Here is a 16500-nt window from a genome sequence, read left to right on the forward strand (position 1 = left end):
TCAGGAAAAGATGTAACTGCTAATTCAACATCAATAAGTGTAGAAAATAATAAAATCAATTCTTTTCTTTTCAAATCTGAAGTTACCAGATGCAGAAATATTGTGGGTTTTTAAGTGCATCAAAAGCCACTATTCTTTTAAATCGTGCGATGATATTGGGCCTTTATTCACTAAAATGTTCCCGGATAGTTCCATTGCAAAATAGTTTTCATGTGGTGAAAAGAAATGTGCTCATGTCTGTTATTTTGGTCTTGGCCCTTATTTTAAAACTTTGTTACTAAAGCATTGTAAAAATGATGAGTTTTTTACGTTACTATTTGATGAGACTCTTAATCTGACAAATCAAAAGAAGCAACTAGATATTTATGTGAGGTACTGGCATCACGAAAATAAGGTGAGAACTCAGTACCTTACTTCTGCATTTATAGGGCATGCAAAAAGTGAAATTATTTTATCCAAATTTTATGAATGTGTTGAAAAACTAGACTTGTCAAAACTCTTACAAATATCGATGGATGGTCCTACAGTAAACTGGAAATTTTATGATTTATTGCAACAGGACTTGACAAAGGAATATAACATTCAATGCTTGACATTAGGGACATGCGGTTTACATATTCTTAACAATGCTTTCAAGCATAGGATGTCATCCACTGGCTGGGACATTCCATCATTCTTATCCTCCTTATATTGGATTTTCAAAGATTCTCCTGCAAGACGTGAAGATTTTTTAAGTGTATCTATCTGGCTTAAAAAAGCTACCTGTGAAGTTCTGCTTTTGCCGATGGTTGCAAAATGTCGCAGCAGTTGAAAGAGCCATTGAAATATGGGATGACTTGCTACTGTACATTAAAGAAGTTGAAATGGGGAAGTTTAAAAAAAATTCATCGAAATCCTTCTCAAATATTTTGGAGGCAACTAAAGATAAAACATTTCTTATAAAATTAAATTTTTTTCTCTCTCTGTCGAAAATATTATTGCCTTTCCTTGAATATTATCAAAGTGATAAACCACTTATTCCCTTTTTTGCTGAAGATATCTTAAAACTTGTAAATGATTGCCTTTAGCACTTTAAAATTTTGAAACTAGAATATTCAAAAATAACTAAAACAGAAAATCTTTATAAATTTAATTTTAATGATCCAAATTGTTATAATGATAAAAGTAATGTTTATTTGGGATTCATTGCTGTGCAGTTAATGAATGATAAATGCCGCAAGAAGGACATTTCACAAGCTGAAAGTTTTGGATTGAAACAAGGTCAACAATGTGTCTTAACAATAGTACAACACCTAATGTCTAAATGTCCAATAAATTATTCTCTTATTCGAAATGCATCTTGTATAGACCCACGATTGATGGTTAAAAGTCCAGAAAAAGCCCAGAACAAAATGAAAATAGTTCTAACGGTATTAATGCAGAATAAACGTGTTTTACAAGATGATTGGGATGAAATTCTGCTGCAGTTTGGAGAGTTTCTAGACAAAGTAGTTAAGAAAAATTTACATGAATTTTCTACTTTTGATCCTCAAAATCTTTCTCTTGACACATTTCTCACTTCTTATTTCATTTCATTTTTCACTATTCAAAAAGTATGGAAAATAGTGAAAATTATTCTTATCCTGTCACATGGACAGGCCTCTGTGGAAAGGGGCTTCTCTGTAAATAAAGCAATTGAAATTGAAAATTTAAGTGACACATCATACATTTTTCAACGCACAGTATTTGATTACATAAAATTTTCTGGAGTTGTTCTTAATATCGAAATTAATAAAGAAATGAGATCAGCAGCAGCTTCTGCAAGGTCTAAATATATGCAGTATTTAGAAGAACAAAAATCTTTAACTAAATCTGAAAATTCAAAGAGGAAAAGAAATATCATTGAGGAAGAAAATGAAGCAGAAGAAAAAATTTCTTCAAAGGGACATTAAAGATATGAATGAAGAAGTAGATGCTTTAGCAGATGAAGCTGAGACCAGCATGAACATTGATTTGTTTATCAAAGCAAATGAACTTAGAATAGTTAAAGAAAAGGAAATAGACATAAATAAATTAGATGTTAAAATAGCTGAAAAGATTTCAGATTTAAAAAAAGCACAAATGTTTTGTATCTTTTATTGTACAGTTTATTATTCTAGTATCTTTCAAAAAACCAAGGAAATAAATTGTATGTTTACAAATCAGTTATTTTAATCTGCAAAATATTCTTACATTGTGATTATAATAGTAGTTGACTGTGTTTAAATAAATATCAAATAAGTTAATAATAATCATGTAAATCTCTAAAATAGTGACTGTTATTAGTGTAAAATACACTTATACATGTTTTTAAAGAAATTATGTTCCTAATTTAATGTTATCTACTTCATAACTTGTAGGGAGTTAGTTTAATTTTCAAAATTGTTTTATGGTAAGTATTAAAGTGAATTTAATAATAGTGCATAATACACACTTTTATTAGTTTCTTAAAGTGAAATTACAAGCATGAAGTCGGTTGTATGGATAATTGCTTTATTCTATTTTTTTTTTTTTTTTTCGTTTGCTGATAGGTCCTTAATTTTTTCTTTGATGGTCTTTAAAAGTCCTTAATTTTCATGTAAGGAAATGTGTATGAACCCTGGGTACCGATTTGTGTTGTGGAGGTGTAATTGTTTGTTGAGTGTCAGAATCATTTTGTGTTTCTGGATTGTTGTCATTTTGGGATGTAGTGCCGTCATTATTGTTATCCAGGGGGCTAAATCTATTTTTGGTAGCAATGTAGTTTGATGCGTCTTTTAAATTGGCAAATTTTTTGGTCTGTTTGCTAGTTCTGGTTGGTTTAACAAATCCTACATTCTGCTCATTGCAGTCATCTGAGTTTTCTGAAATGTCATGCTGTTTTCTTTTTTGATTCATGCTACAAGTATTAGCGTTAGAATTATCTAAGTTTCCCTCAGGTGAGCAATGATTTGGGTTATTTACGGGGGTCCTAGCACACAATGACATAAAATGATCATACTTACCCCTTAGGTGCTCCATTTCCAATTTCATCTGTCGTATATTTGTTGCCATTAGAGGAGTATACTGGTCCGGATCCGAAACAGCACGAACGGCGTCCATTTGCTTCTTCAGGGATTTGGTCATTTCGATCTTGGCTTCGAGTGCGTGAATTTGGTTCTTTATCTGCATAACGATGAGTTCGGGTTTTATATCCAATTGTTCGGTTTCCGATGCGGTCGAGGTGTCCATGAAATCTTGGTCAGCAGTATTAGCCATACTCCAGTCGCTAGTAGGTTTGTCCGGCGGTATAGCGGCGCAAACCGGCGTCGGATCATGGGCTGATGCCATAAGCAAAAAGAGCGTCCTTCACCCCCGAAGGCTGAAGGCAGAATCACCTCACCCCTCAATACTGCTTTGTTTGAATTCATTCCCCCCCCCCAAAGCAACGGAAACAGAAAACGTAAACAACGGATGTTCTCTCCTAAGCACAGATGTTCTGATTCGTAACAGCATGAGATCGCTAATGGCGCAGTGTTCCCGCTAATGGAACATCCAGGCTTATTCAATGATTCTGCGTATGGTTTTTGTCTGAAAGATTAAAAAAAAAATATAGAACAGATAATTTGGAGTACAGCCAGCAAAATTATGCCTAAATTTTCTTCCAAATAAAATTTTTTATATCATTAAAAAATAGAGAAAATTACTTGAAAAAAAGTGGATTTTAATAACACATAATAAATGAAAATTCTGTGTCTCTTTGTGATATGCTGCTATCTATTGTTTAAAAAGAAAAGTTCAAAGTATATGATAAAGGCATTGTTATCTATTTACGGTTGAATTTAGAAGCGATTCAATTTGGGTGTTCCATGTAGTGGAACACTGAGCCGCAAAGGGTTAACGGCGTTTCTTCCTGAACAAAAAGATATATTACAACCTATATTTACAAAAAATAAAAAAGGGACGCTTACGGTCCTCGATGATCTAAAGTGTGTGTGCGTGGAGGGGCGGGCTATTCTTCGTATCATAGTATGAAGCATGGTTTTTTTCACCTATTATCTAAATATTAATATATCTTAATATAATCTTAATCATATTATATTATCTAAAGCATAAAATACAACTTCAAAAATGCAACATACTTTCTCAGCTGAGTCGGTCGTAGTGCTTCATTTTTCAATTTTTTTTAATTTTCGGCTGAGTTACATCTGCTTGTAATATTATACTAATTCAGTTACAGCATGATACGATTTACACATGCAGTGTTATATTTGCTAAATTTTTTATAAATAATATTGAATTTAAATCAAGTTGAAAAGCTTTTTACCCATATTTTACATAAGTATGTTCAGCTGGGTTGCATCATCATAAGTACATAAAAATATAAATTTTATTTTTAAAATTTTAAATTTCTGCCGAAATTTAAAAAAAACTTTGTCTTTAGACTTACATAATTATATATGCAAGCACTCATCACTACAGGTACAGGTAGAAGCTAGGCCAGCACCTCCGTAGTACCACAGGTAATTGAGGTATTGCTGAACCTAGCTAACTGTTAAACTTTCCACCCCAATTTTGAGGGAGAACACCCTGGGGTGTGGTCCGAGGTTCTTCCGCCCCTCTTTTTTTACCATCAACCACTTGAGAGGACTTTCTGAGATAAATGAGTTCTTGTATTAATAGTGTACACAAATCATATTGAGAAAAGACTATCCTTTAAAAGTTCAACAACTGATGCTTCCAAAAGCAGAAATGTAAGAATAAATGTCTTTTCTAAGGCGGAAGGTATAATAAGTAAGTCTTTGGATATGTATAAGAACGTTTCTGAATTTGGTCCTAAGGTGTCTGTTCTTTATTGCATATTTCTTAAGTGGTATTAGATTGTTGTTAGGCTTGATCAGATGCTTGCCGTCTGTTAGATTACACTCAAAAATGTAATTATCAGGGTCACCTCTTTCGCCACATATGCAGAGATCCGTGGGGCACATGTCTCTGTCATGGAAGTAGGTGGGGAAAGGACCGTGCCCTGTGATATAACTCATCACTACAGACGAACATCAAAAGTACCAAAATTAATTTAAAAAACAAAGATTAACAGTTGGCAGCTACCTGGAAAAAATGTCCCAGAGGGGCGCCGGGATAAAATATATACTGGCTTTCAAAATTCAGGATTTCGCGCTAGATTTTTTTTAAGTCTCAATTTTGTGTCCTTAGGGACCATAAGTTATAGTTCATGCAAAATTTTACCACAGTTTAAATTATTTTATATACCGCCCCTCAAAGGGTTAACTGAAATAGATAATTAGATAATTTTAGCTTAGCCTATACCGTCCCTTATACGTTAAACGCGCATGCGTAAACGTATTATGCACATTGGTAGATGCATTATGCATTTACGTATGCGCAGAAAGTTTGTAGCTTTGAGGTCCATATTATAGATCATTCCGGATTATGGACGTCCGGATTAAAGACTATTGACTGTAATTGGCAAGTATGTCCCAGGAAACATATTTAATGCTAACAAGATTGACTTTTTTAAGTCTTTGGTTTTTAAAAGATGAAAGTGGAGAAAAGAAAGGTATGCATTAATGACAGTTCTTTTTGTCTGTATTATCAGGTACCGAAAACTTTTACTGGTACTTTTCCGTTTTGCCGGCGCAAGCGATAAAGTCGCCAATAATGGTACAACCGATGCCATATTAACCGATGCGGAATATTCTCGCTGGTAACCTTTTACGCCTCATTTTCAAAACAAGTTGCAGCTTTTTCTTATCAGATTGATTGTTTCTTTCAATACTGGCATATAATTACATAGAATTTTTATCAGATAGTTCATTTTTATGTCTAAGGCCATTTTCGGTAATTAAGTCAATTAGGATGCAATCGCAGCGCTTACCCGAAGCCGAAAATATAGAAAAGGTAAAGTCAAGGGTTAAATTCATCAATTCTAATGAGAATGCATTAGCGAAGTAAAGCACTGCAGTTTTACAAAATTTCTGAGTAAGATATTCGTACGAATTAAAATATTTATTGCATTTAAACTTGTGTTCCAAATTAAGATTTAACTTGAAATTAATGTAGATAATTACTGAGAGCATTAGATTTTTGTAGAATAGTTTGCGTGAGATGAGATCGCTTGGAGTCACGTGATATGAACCGGCGAATCAGGATGTTGAACCATGAAAGCATAGTAAATTCTTAAATTAGTGTCTTTTTATAAATGTATTGTCTTTATTTATTGGCTTTTTATAAAATTTTAAGCGATATTAAAATGTTTATGCCTTCAAAATAAAAAATTCTTAGAACTAAAATTTTTTAAATATTTTTTATGTGTATACTGTATGTTGTCGCCAAGAAAGTCTGCTTGGCGGGATTTGCGCCGGCGAAACGGAAAAGTACCCTTTTACTTTTAGTTATTTGGTAAGCCTAAAAATCCTAGTACTTCAAAGGTGTTGAAACCTTATCAGTAATATACTGACATAATGTGAGAAATGTTGATGATAAGCATGTTTAGACTGATAAATGGCAAACGCGGAACAGTAGACATCATTATTCATATTTGCGCCCTATGCAGAATCAACAGTTTATGAGTATGAAATATTTGCCATCTAATGTTCTTTCTGTTCTTCAGTCAGGATGTCACCTAGATTTTAAATGCAACTATAAATACTTTTGAGAAAAGTCCTTTCTGAATTGGACAAAATTAACAAAGTCATTGAATTCATGCTGATTTGGAAAGGTGCGAAGCAGCATAGAGTTACTGCCCCCCCCCAATTTTTTTAAAAAAAATTTCTTCAATGTCTTATGTATAGAATTCTGTTGTTTAGAATTTAATATATATTTGTATATTTAATATATATTTCTACATTGTATATGTATATTTGTGTTTTTTAATATATATTTTCCTGTCAGCCTGTTTTGATAAACATTAAAATTTAGTAAGAGTAAATTTAGTACCAGAATAATGGCTAACAGGCATCAGATCTCGCATATCTTCACCTTGGTTTTATGTAACTGTGGTATACATAATCAAAACTGAAAAACTGTGACGTTCTTCAAAGTGATGGTAAAAGCCCCTTGAACCTCACAGTGCCACTTAAGGACATTTCAGACTGGGGTTAACGGAGACATCTGGCATTGTTGACACATTACCAAAACCAATTTTCCCCATAGGGCAGTGAGTTGAAAAATCTGAACTGCAAATGTAGCGGAGCTAGTTGATACATGTAACTGACTCTGCCAGCTCAGATAAACCCAGTATGAACGGCCTTTTAGATTTATGTATTTAAGAGAATTAATGTGCTGCCAAGTTTACAAAAAAGATGATTATTTATTGTTATTTTAGTTGTTAGAAAAGATTTTTGCCACTTGCATGATTCGTACAATTTTCTGTGCTTAATTATTTCCCAAATATCTGTGTCAAATAATTTCACAGCTTAAGCTCATATGTATCTAAGTTTCTTATGTGCTATATATACCTAACTTGTATTTTTTAATATCTAATTAAGAATCAGTATATGATTAAATAACTGCATAAAGAAAAATCTTTGCCTTCCAGTTTCTGCCAAAATGTTTTGCAGGAACGCTTATTGGGTACTTTCTCCCTCTTACAGCATGCCTTCATGATGAAACGGTTAGCGCACTCGGCGCGTATTCGAGAAATCAATGTTCGAGTCCCGGCGAGGGCATTGCTCATTTTTCATGTCTCTAGCAGCAAAATAACTGAATGACTCTACAGTAGCACTCAAACTAAAAGGTGGTGGATGATGATTCTTCACCACCAGGATTTGGCAATTGAGTCCCCTAATCTGAGTCATCCTTTAAAAAGGGAAGTATATAAGGTTTTTTCCTCCCTCCTTCCAGCATGCCCTCGTGATATAATGGTTAGCACACTTGGTGTGTATTCGAGAGGTTCAGGTTTGAGTCCCGGCCAGGGCCATTGTTCATTTTTCAAGTCTCCAGCATCAAAAAATGACTCTGCATACTAATTTTCATGGTTGATGAGAAAATATGTAAGTACATAATTTTTGTGTACTAATAACAGTTTACTATATTTGCAATAGAAATGCTTTTGTAATGCCTTTTTATTGTGAGACATAATAATGAGTGTCGACTGTATCATTATGATTCGTAAAGGCTGTTTCTAACACATATTATGTATGTGTGTTGTAAAATTTTTGTTTTTTTTTCCTTGTGACAATGATTTTATTATGAACTTTTATAAATTCATTTATTTTTCTTCCTCAGGATTTAGGAAATGGAAATGTGAGATTGAAAGAAAGACTTTGTGTTTTTATTTTCTGAGAACTAAAAATAAACGTCAAAACCGTTTACTGTTTTATTCATGTCACCGTTCTGGAAATTATATACCTAAACTGCGTGGTCCTCGGCAAAGAATATCAAGGTCTGAAGGTACTTGCAAAACAGGTGTCCTGTGTACATCTGGTATTATTTGTAGGATAAATTCAAATGACATAACTGTCAAGTATTGTCCTTATCACTATGGTCATGGGAAAGAAACAACACTTATGCATCTCACACCTCAGGAACAACGTGCTATAACAGGTTTGTATCCATTTAGAATGTTTTCATTACGATGGGAAATTAAATTTAACACATTGAATTTATTGGTTAAAATTTTAAGTTCACTATATTAATTAAAATTTAATATGTGGAGATTTTTGTTTTATGTGTGAAACTAAGTTTCCCTTTGAAATATAATTTCATTAATCCTTGTAAACTGTAATTAGAATGGTATTCATAATTTCATCGTAATACAGTCACAGAGACTAGATAAACTTGTGATGACTTCGTGGTTTAATAAGTAACGTGGTTAACCATTTAGCAAGACGAAACGAACATTTATTAGGAAAATATGCTTCAAAGCATAATAGTAACTCAGAGCAGTACGTCGCTCCTACCGCATAGTACAATCTACTACCTCCCTCTTCTGAGACTAACATAAAACTCTCTTAAAATACATTAACCCTTCTTGGAGAAGAGCTACATGCGCCAAGCACGCTCTGTTGATCGCCAAACAGTCGCCAGATATCACACCCCCGTCGTAAGAAGATTGTTGATACTATTTACAAATCAATCAGCAATTTGGGAACTAAAATCTAGCAACTGTTGGCGATCAACGAGAAAAAAGATAAAAAAACTACATATACATTTATACATTCTACCCTAATTTTCAAATCTCAATTGCTATAGACATTTGCAATGTAATACCTACAATTGTACATCAATTTACTACATAAACATATATAAACATAGATAACACATTTTTAACTTCACTTGTTCCGAATATTATTATTATTGTAACAATTTATCAATTCTTAACCCAAAGAAACCAAGTGGATAATTTTCTTTTATAAACATGTTAAAATATACCCTAGTATTATTCCAATGATGACAGTAAAATTATTAAGCTTCTTATATATATATAAAATTATATTCTTAACGTTCTCTTTAATTAATGATGCTGCAACATGATTTATATCCTTGGGAGACTCTAAATTTACCACTTACCTCGAATATTTATTATCAATAATTTTTCTATCTACAGTCAAAAGTCGTTAATCCGGACTCGTCGGGACTTCGGCGATTCCGGATTATAGATCATCAATTTAAATCTCGTAAAATGGCATGCAGAAATTATAAAATTAAAAATATGAAACCGTAATTTATGAAATAAAGAACAATTTTGATCTAAAGGGTATCAAAATTTACAAAAAAAAAAAAAAAAAAAAAAAAAAAAAAAAGCTTAATATTTATTTGTTTACTTTATTAAACATTTCTTTCAATGTAAGTTGTTTAAGTTGCTTCGTTTTTTATGTGATAATACATTCTCTTTAATTCTATAAACAGATATAATTTCTTGTTCAGTTACAAAGTGCCGCTGTTCAAGTCCTATAATTGCTGTGTCGAGAATACCGACTAATTTGTCAATCGAAATTTTTTCGTTTTCAATAACCTGTGTCACTTTCTTCGCTATCGGAAGCGAATTATAATGACGAGGAATTTGATTTAAATCATATCAAAGATGGAGTACATCGAGATGAAATACTACATTTAATAAGGAATTATAAGCCAAATAAAATAAAAACATCTGCCCTGAAGATAAGGATAGTGCTGACAGATCAACTTCCAATTCATTGCGCGGCGCCGCGGCATTAAAGATAAACAAAGTTTAGATAAACAAACGTTAAAGTTTAGATAAACAAAGGATATGCCTTTATCCATTTTTTGTAGCAATTCCACTTTTTGTTTAATGAACTTCGAAACATACTTTCGCTTTGTAGATCATTTACATATTAATAAATATATATCAGAAATTCTATTTGACATAATCGAAAGTTAAAGCTTACTTTTATAAAATTGCTCTGTCTGTCTGCAAAAATAATAAGCCGGATCCAATTCGAAGATTAAGGAACAACGCAATCTGCAACATTAACTGAAATAGATAATTAAATAATTTTAGCTTAGCTTATACCGTCCGTTATACATTAAACGCGCACTCGTAAACGTATTTTGCGCACGCGCACAAGCATATTCTCAGCCGTAAAGGCCTTACGCGCATGCGTCAACGAGACGCATGCGCAGAAAGTTTGAAGCTTTGAGGTCCGGATTATAGATCATTCCGGATTATGGGTTTCCGAATTAACGACTTTTGACTGTATACATTATCAGACATCAATTGAAAATTCCATATTTTCATATGGTTTATATTATATAAAGAAAAATGTTTCATAAAATGTATCTTTATTGGAATTCATTTATTTTGATTTCTTTTCCCCCCATTCTGTAAATATTAATGAAATCGTTATATTTTTGTTACATTTCCTGCAAAAATTTCTCCAAAAGAATTACTACATTATATTTTATTGGTATTAGTGAAAAACATAGTGGGTAACCAGAACTTAAGAAAAACTAGCATTTGAAAGCATTCTGAAAAGTACTTGGACATTGTTTAGTATAAAGATTCTAATCTGATTAATGAAGTAAGACAAAATCTTGTTTTATATCAGTACCCCAGAAAAAGAGTGCTTACCATTAGGCAGGGCTGTGGAGTCTGTAGGAAAAATAACTGACTCCGACCCCGACTTTTGGAATTTTAAACTTAAAGAATCCAACTCCCTCATATATGTAAATATATATACATGTGTTACAGCTTATTTTTTTAATATTAAAGAAATAATAGATGCTACAAAAAAGGATGGCATAGCAAATTATTTATATTAATTAGCATTTATAATGGAATGGAAAAACTGGCATTAGTAATTTCTGAAAAACATAGCTTTGGTAAAATCTTCTTTGTTAGAGGACCGTAGATCCTATTTGATAAACTTCAAAGCTGAGAAGAATCTTTCCACACTAACTTTAGTAGAAGGAAGAGCTATTAGTGTTAGGGCTACTTCTTTCAACTTTTCAGCATAGATTTTTATGAATTCTAAAAGATGTGTCTTGCAAGAGCAATCATATTTGTCTATTTCTACAAAGGCTGTGTGGAAATCTTGTTTGTAATTAAACATTTCTTTCAATGTAAGTTGTGTAAGTTGCTTCGTTTTATGTGATAATACTTTCTCTTTAATTCTATAAACAGACATAATTTCTTGTTCAGTTACAAAGTTTCGCTGTTCAAGTCCTATAATTGCTGTGTCGAGAATATCGACTAATTTGTGAATCGAAATTTTTTCGTTTTCAATAACCTCTCGATGTATTGAAAACGAAAGGTTAAATGAAGTACTACATTTAGTAAGGAATTATAAGCCAAATAAAATGAAAACATCTGCCCTGAAGATAAGGATAGTGCTGACAGATCAACTTCCAATTCATTGTGCGCCGCGGCGTCCCCCCCCCCCCCGCCGCAGAGCAGCGTGAAATTGATAAACAGATTTAGGAATGGTTAGGTCATTTTTTACAGCAATTCCACATTTGTTTAATGGACATTTTACGAGATTTAAACTGATGATATATAATCCGGAATCGCCGAAGTACCGACGAGTCCGGATTAACGACTTTTGACATAACATACTTTCGCTTTGTAGATCCTTTACATATTAGTAAATATATATCGCAAATTCTATTTGACATAATCGAAAGTTCAAGCTTACTTTTATAAAATTGCTCTAACAGTCTGCAAATAAATAACAAGCCGGATCCAATTCGAAGATTAAGGAACAACGCAATCTGCAACGTTAACTGAAGTAGATGATTTTAGCTTAGCTTATACCGTCCGTTATGCATTAAACGCGCATGCGTAAACGTATTTTGCGCATGCGCACACGCATATTTGCAGCCGCGCAGAAAATTTGTAGCTTTGAGGTCCGGATTATAGATCATTCCGGATTATGGGTGTCGGAATTAACGACTTTTGACTGTATTTCAAATTACATAAACATCTTATTTGCACATAATTGTAAAATTATTAAGAAAAGCAAAGAAAAACTATCTAATCGTTAACTATACAAAATGTTCGTGAAGATGAACAATAAATTAATGTTCAAAGTTCACAGGTGGGGATAATGCATCTGCGTTGGACAGTTTTTTTCCTGGCAAAGTTATAATTTCTCCAAATTTTTCTTCATATTCAAATATCACTCCAACTGCACTGACGCTAGCTTGTAATTTTCGAATTTTATTTGCATGAACGTGTTTGATCTTCCCATCAGGTTGTTTTACTTTATAGGAATGCGGTGGGCAATGATTTACGATTTCTCCTGGTCCAATCCATCGTGCATAGAGTTTGTTATTTGAATCTGGGATGAGTAAATAAACTTTAGGTCCAATAACGTCTTATGCAATAACGATGTTAACTGCTTCGAAAGGTAATCCTGGCCTTCTAACCGGTGTGATGGAAATCTTGTCAGATCGCTTTTCTGGACTTTTCAACTGACAATGTTTGCATGTTTTACGAAAGGTTTCGACATCTTATGCTAATCCAGGCCAAAAAAGATGAATATCGTATTCGCTCCTCTGTTTTTCCTATTCCAAGATGTGCACCGAAAATGGAACTATGTGCTAATTCCAACACTTGTGCTCTTCTACTAAGCGGAAGCACTAACTGAAAAACAGTCTGTCCTAATATTTTTCTTGGTGACGTAACAGATGATCAATAAATAAATAATTTCCTTTTCTTCCTACAGCTAGCTTCCATGCTTCTCTCAACGAGGGACAGTTAGCTTGCTCTTTGCGTAGGCGTTCAGCAGACGACAAGTCTGTGTTTACGTAAACACTCTCCTTCTCCCCTTCGTTTTTCTCATGGAGGTAGGAAGTAAGATAGAGTAGCCCTAAACAGGTTTCTCCCGTACCCTGCTCTGAAGCACCGGCGATCCCTACGTGGTGACCAAAACATTGAGTCATTTACCATTAAGTTCAGTGGGTTTTGACGCGATCGGATGTAAATATTTTGTAATTACGTCGTAAATATACATATAAATGTATATATTATCTTTTTCTACAACACTTCAGAGTCCTATGTATATGAAAACAACATATTTTTAAACAACATTTCATTCTGAATGGAATTAAATGCTATACTTTTCACAGGACAGTTTTCTCAGAATGGTTTAATTTGAATGAAATATTTTCACAAGTTTTCGTTAATTACATCAGAAAAAAAATTTAAGGTAATTCGATTTTATTCGGTTTAGGTACAAAAATTAAGATCAAAGTTTATTGTATTATTAATATTAAAATTATTCATTATTTCTTTTCTATTTATAGAGCTTCTTCCTAAAATACTTTCTTAAATATGACATGATTTTTTGGCTTCTGAGGCATCTTTTAAATCGAAAAATATTAAGTCAATTTATAATTAATGCTTTATTCGGCCCATTTTAAATTAGAGAATTATTAGAAATTAGCGAAATACTTTAAATAGTACTTAACTTTCTCTGAACATTTCTGAAAGGGAATAAAATAAGGATTTTTCTAAAGTATTATTTAAAACTTGTAACTGAGTTATTATAAAATGGAAGGGGAATAATTCTTTTAATTATACTTATCAGATTTTTTTTACTATTCATTTCAACAATACATATTCTAAAACTCTTTATTACTTTCTTAAGTGCGCATGTCATAGCATTTGCTTTACAATGCCTTTTGACAGATTGCTTTCCAGTACGAACAATTCTTGCTTAAATAGTTTTATAACGTATTTGTCAACAGGATTTCAATTTATGTTTACAATTCAATATTAAGGTTATTATATATTTAGATAACATTTATAATCATTATAAATTAGATATATTTAATAATTAGATTTCTTCACAGTTGTTTATAAATGAATAAATTCTTCATTTCAAATACATTTATAAATAATTTAATGAATATTTATGTATTTTGTTAAAGGCAGATGCATGCTTTTTGCAAGCACATGCATAAATACCCATACATATTTCATATTTTTCATTTCGGGCATGTGCAAATCTTTAATTTCTGTACAATCACTATATTTTATTTTCAATTAACCCAAATAAGTAAAACGTGTAAGCCCAAAGGGATTATTTTTCAGATATATAAAATTAAAATGAGCAACAGTAAAGCCTCTCCTCTAAAAATTTTTAAAAGGTGCATGTTAAATAATATATGGATGTGAAAAAAATTTATTTTATTTAAAACATTTTGGCGTTTGGAACATAAAATAAAAGTAGCGAATATTCTATCAAGGGTATCGAAAGACGTATTACCGTAAGGTATTTTTCATTCTTTAAGCATAACATTTTTGTTAAAATTTATATTTTTGTAGTTCAAGAGCTTAGAATTTTATAAAACAAATTCATAATCAAAATCGCTGTTGTTAGTTATCGAAAAATAACCAAGATGTGATTTTTGCGTAAATGTCAGTAAACTATACAAATTGCTATTATCCATTACACTATGAATGTTTCTTTCATGCGAGAGTGTCCCTTTTTCGATATCTATGGAACTGTCGTGTGTCGAAATACTATCAGAACACTGTCAAGCAAGCTTCTGAATGTAAACAAAGAACACCCCATCTGGTGACCGAAGCAGTGCTTCACTTGTAGTGCCGGTTGGCCACTCCTTCCTTTCTTACCTCCATGGTTTTTCTCCTCCAAAAGCATTGGCGGGGGGGGGGGAGTGAATCCACGCTGTCGCTGTCGTTTGACTGTGCATTGGCGAATAAACTTTGCACGTTTCGCTTCCGTAATTATTTCTTTCTGCGCTTGATTCTTCTGCTGCAGGATTAATCAACAGTTCGTATATTTCTGGAGTTATTAGGCAAGGCACATGTAACTTATCAGTCACTGCAATTGATGTATCCACAAAATTCTATATATTGCTTCCATGATCTTTATGGTAAATAGGTACACGGCAAACTTTTGCTTCAATTGGTTGTCCGAAAGCAGGGGTTAGCAATATTTTACCTCCTTCTCTCTCCTCTAAATCTGGAATGAGCGATGAATGTACGATCGTTATCTACTTTCCAGAGTCTACGATAGCTTCGATTTTCTCAGAGTTAATAAAAAAATTTACTTTTTGCAGTGGTTGGACGATGCGTTCTGCGAATTCGGATTGTAGATGGCATGAGTCTACTTTAGCTACGATGGCTTCTACTTTTGATGTTCTGTTTGAAATATTTTGAGTTTTGTAATCGTCCTTACTCTTCTTATTTACTGCAGTTTCGTTCTTTCTTCTTTTGTCTGGGCAATCTCTTGCGATGTGTTGATAGTTTCCACAAATATAACATTCTTTTCTTCTCGCGTGAGATCCTTCGTGTTTTGAATATTCTTTTCTCATGGGTGGCGGAATATACTTATCTTGTGCACATGTTGTATCCAGGAATTTCGGTGATCGCTTAATTCCATTTCGAACTTCGTCGAAAGATTTTCCTTTGGCCGTGAAATAAATATCACATTCTGTAGCTAATTCTTGAGGCTTCAGCCGTTTATTTCCTTGGCGTATTGCGACGTGTGCAGGGTTTTCTTCATCTAAAGCTTAGAATAATTTATCCGAAATAATTAACTCCTTGAGTGTTTCGAAATCCTTTACTTCTCTTGATTTGCAGTAATAGTCCCATATAGCTGTTAGTCTTGAAGCGAACTGGATATGCGTTTCGCCGGAATAACGTTTAGTTCTTCTGAAGTTTTCTAAACAGGTTTGAGGAGTAGGTTGGTATTCCTTCAGAACAAGAGTTTTCACTTTTTCGTAATTTTGCAGATCTTCCTGCTCTATATAAACAAGAACATTTGAAGCTTTTTCTCCAATTAATTTCAATAATATTTCCGATTTGTGTTCTTCGGGAACCTTCTTGTGCTTAAATGCTCTTTCGATAGAATCGAAAAACATATTCCATTCTTCTGCTCTCTTCGGTACTGGTATAGTCAGTGTTTCTACTCCATATGATCAGCTTGTCGAGGGAAATTTCGATTTCTCGTCCTGTGTTTTGGATTGAAGGTGTCGGACTTTACTTCCTTCATTTTGAGTTGCTCGAATCTTCGCTAATTCTATTTCGTGTTCTCTTTCTGTTTTTAATTTTTCTTCTTCCATTTGTATTCT

General features: G+C 33.0%; 1 protein-coding gene across 2 annotated transcripts in view; it reads left to right on the top strand.

Annotated features, from left to right (window-relative positions):
* LOC118203535 (uncharacterized) overlaps nt 1–16500 on the top strand; it is a 104579-nt gene that overhangs the window by 68379 nt on the left and 19700 nt on the right. The window contains exon 2 of one of the 2 annotated variants that reach the window (XM_085824375.1): nt 8224–8541. The exons of the other annotated variant lie outside the window; for it this stretch is intronic. Within the exon in view, the coding sequence (XP_085680501.1) occupies nt 8224–8541 (318 nt within the window). The remainder of the gene's footprint in view (nt 1–8223; nt 8542–16500) is intronic. 2 annotated transcript variants of the gene reach the window in all.

This window comes from Stegodyphus dumicola, chromosome 1, assembly GCF_044657685.1.
Source record: "Stegodyphus dumicola isolate Sdum_Otavi_A_Nest chromosome 1, ASM4465768v1".
In the NCBI taxonomy this organism is placed as follows: Eukaryota; Metazoa; Arthropoda; class Arachnida; order Araneae; family Eresidae; genus Stegodyphus; species Stegodyphus dumicola.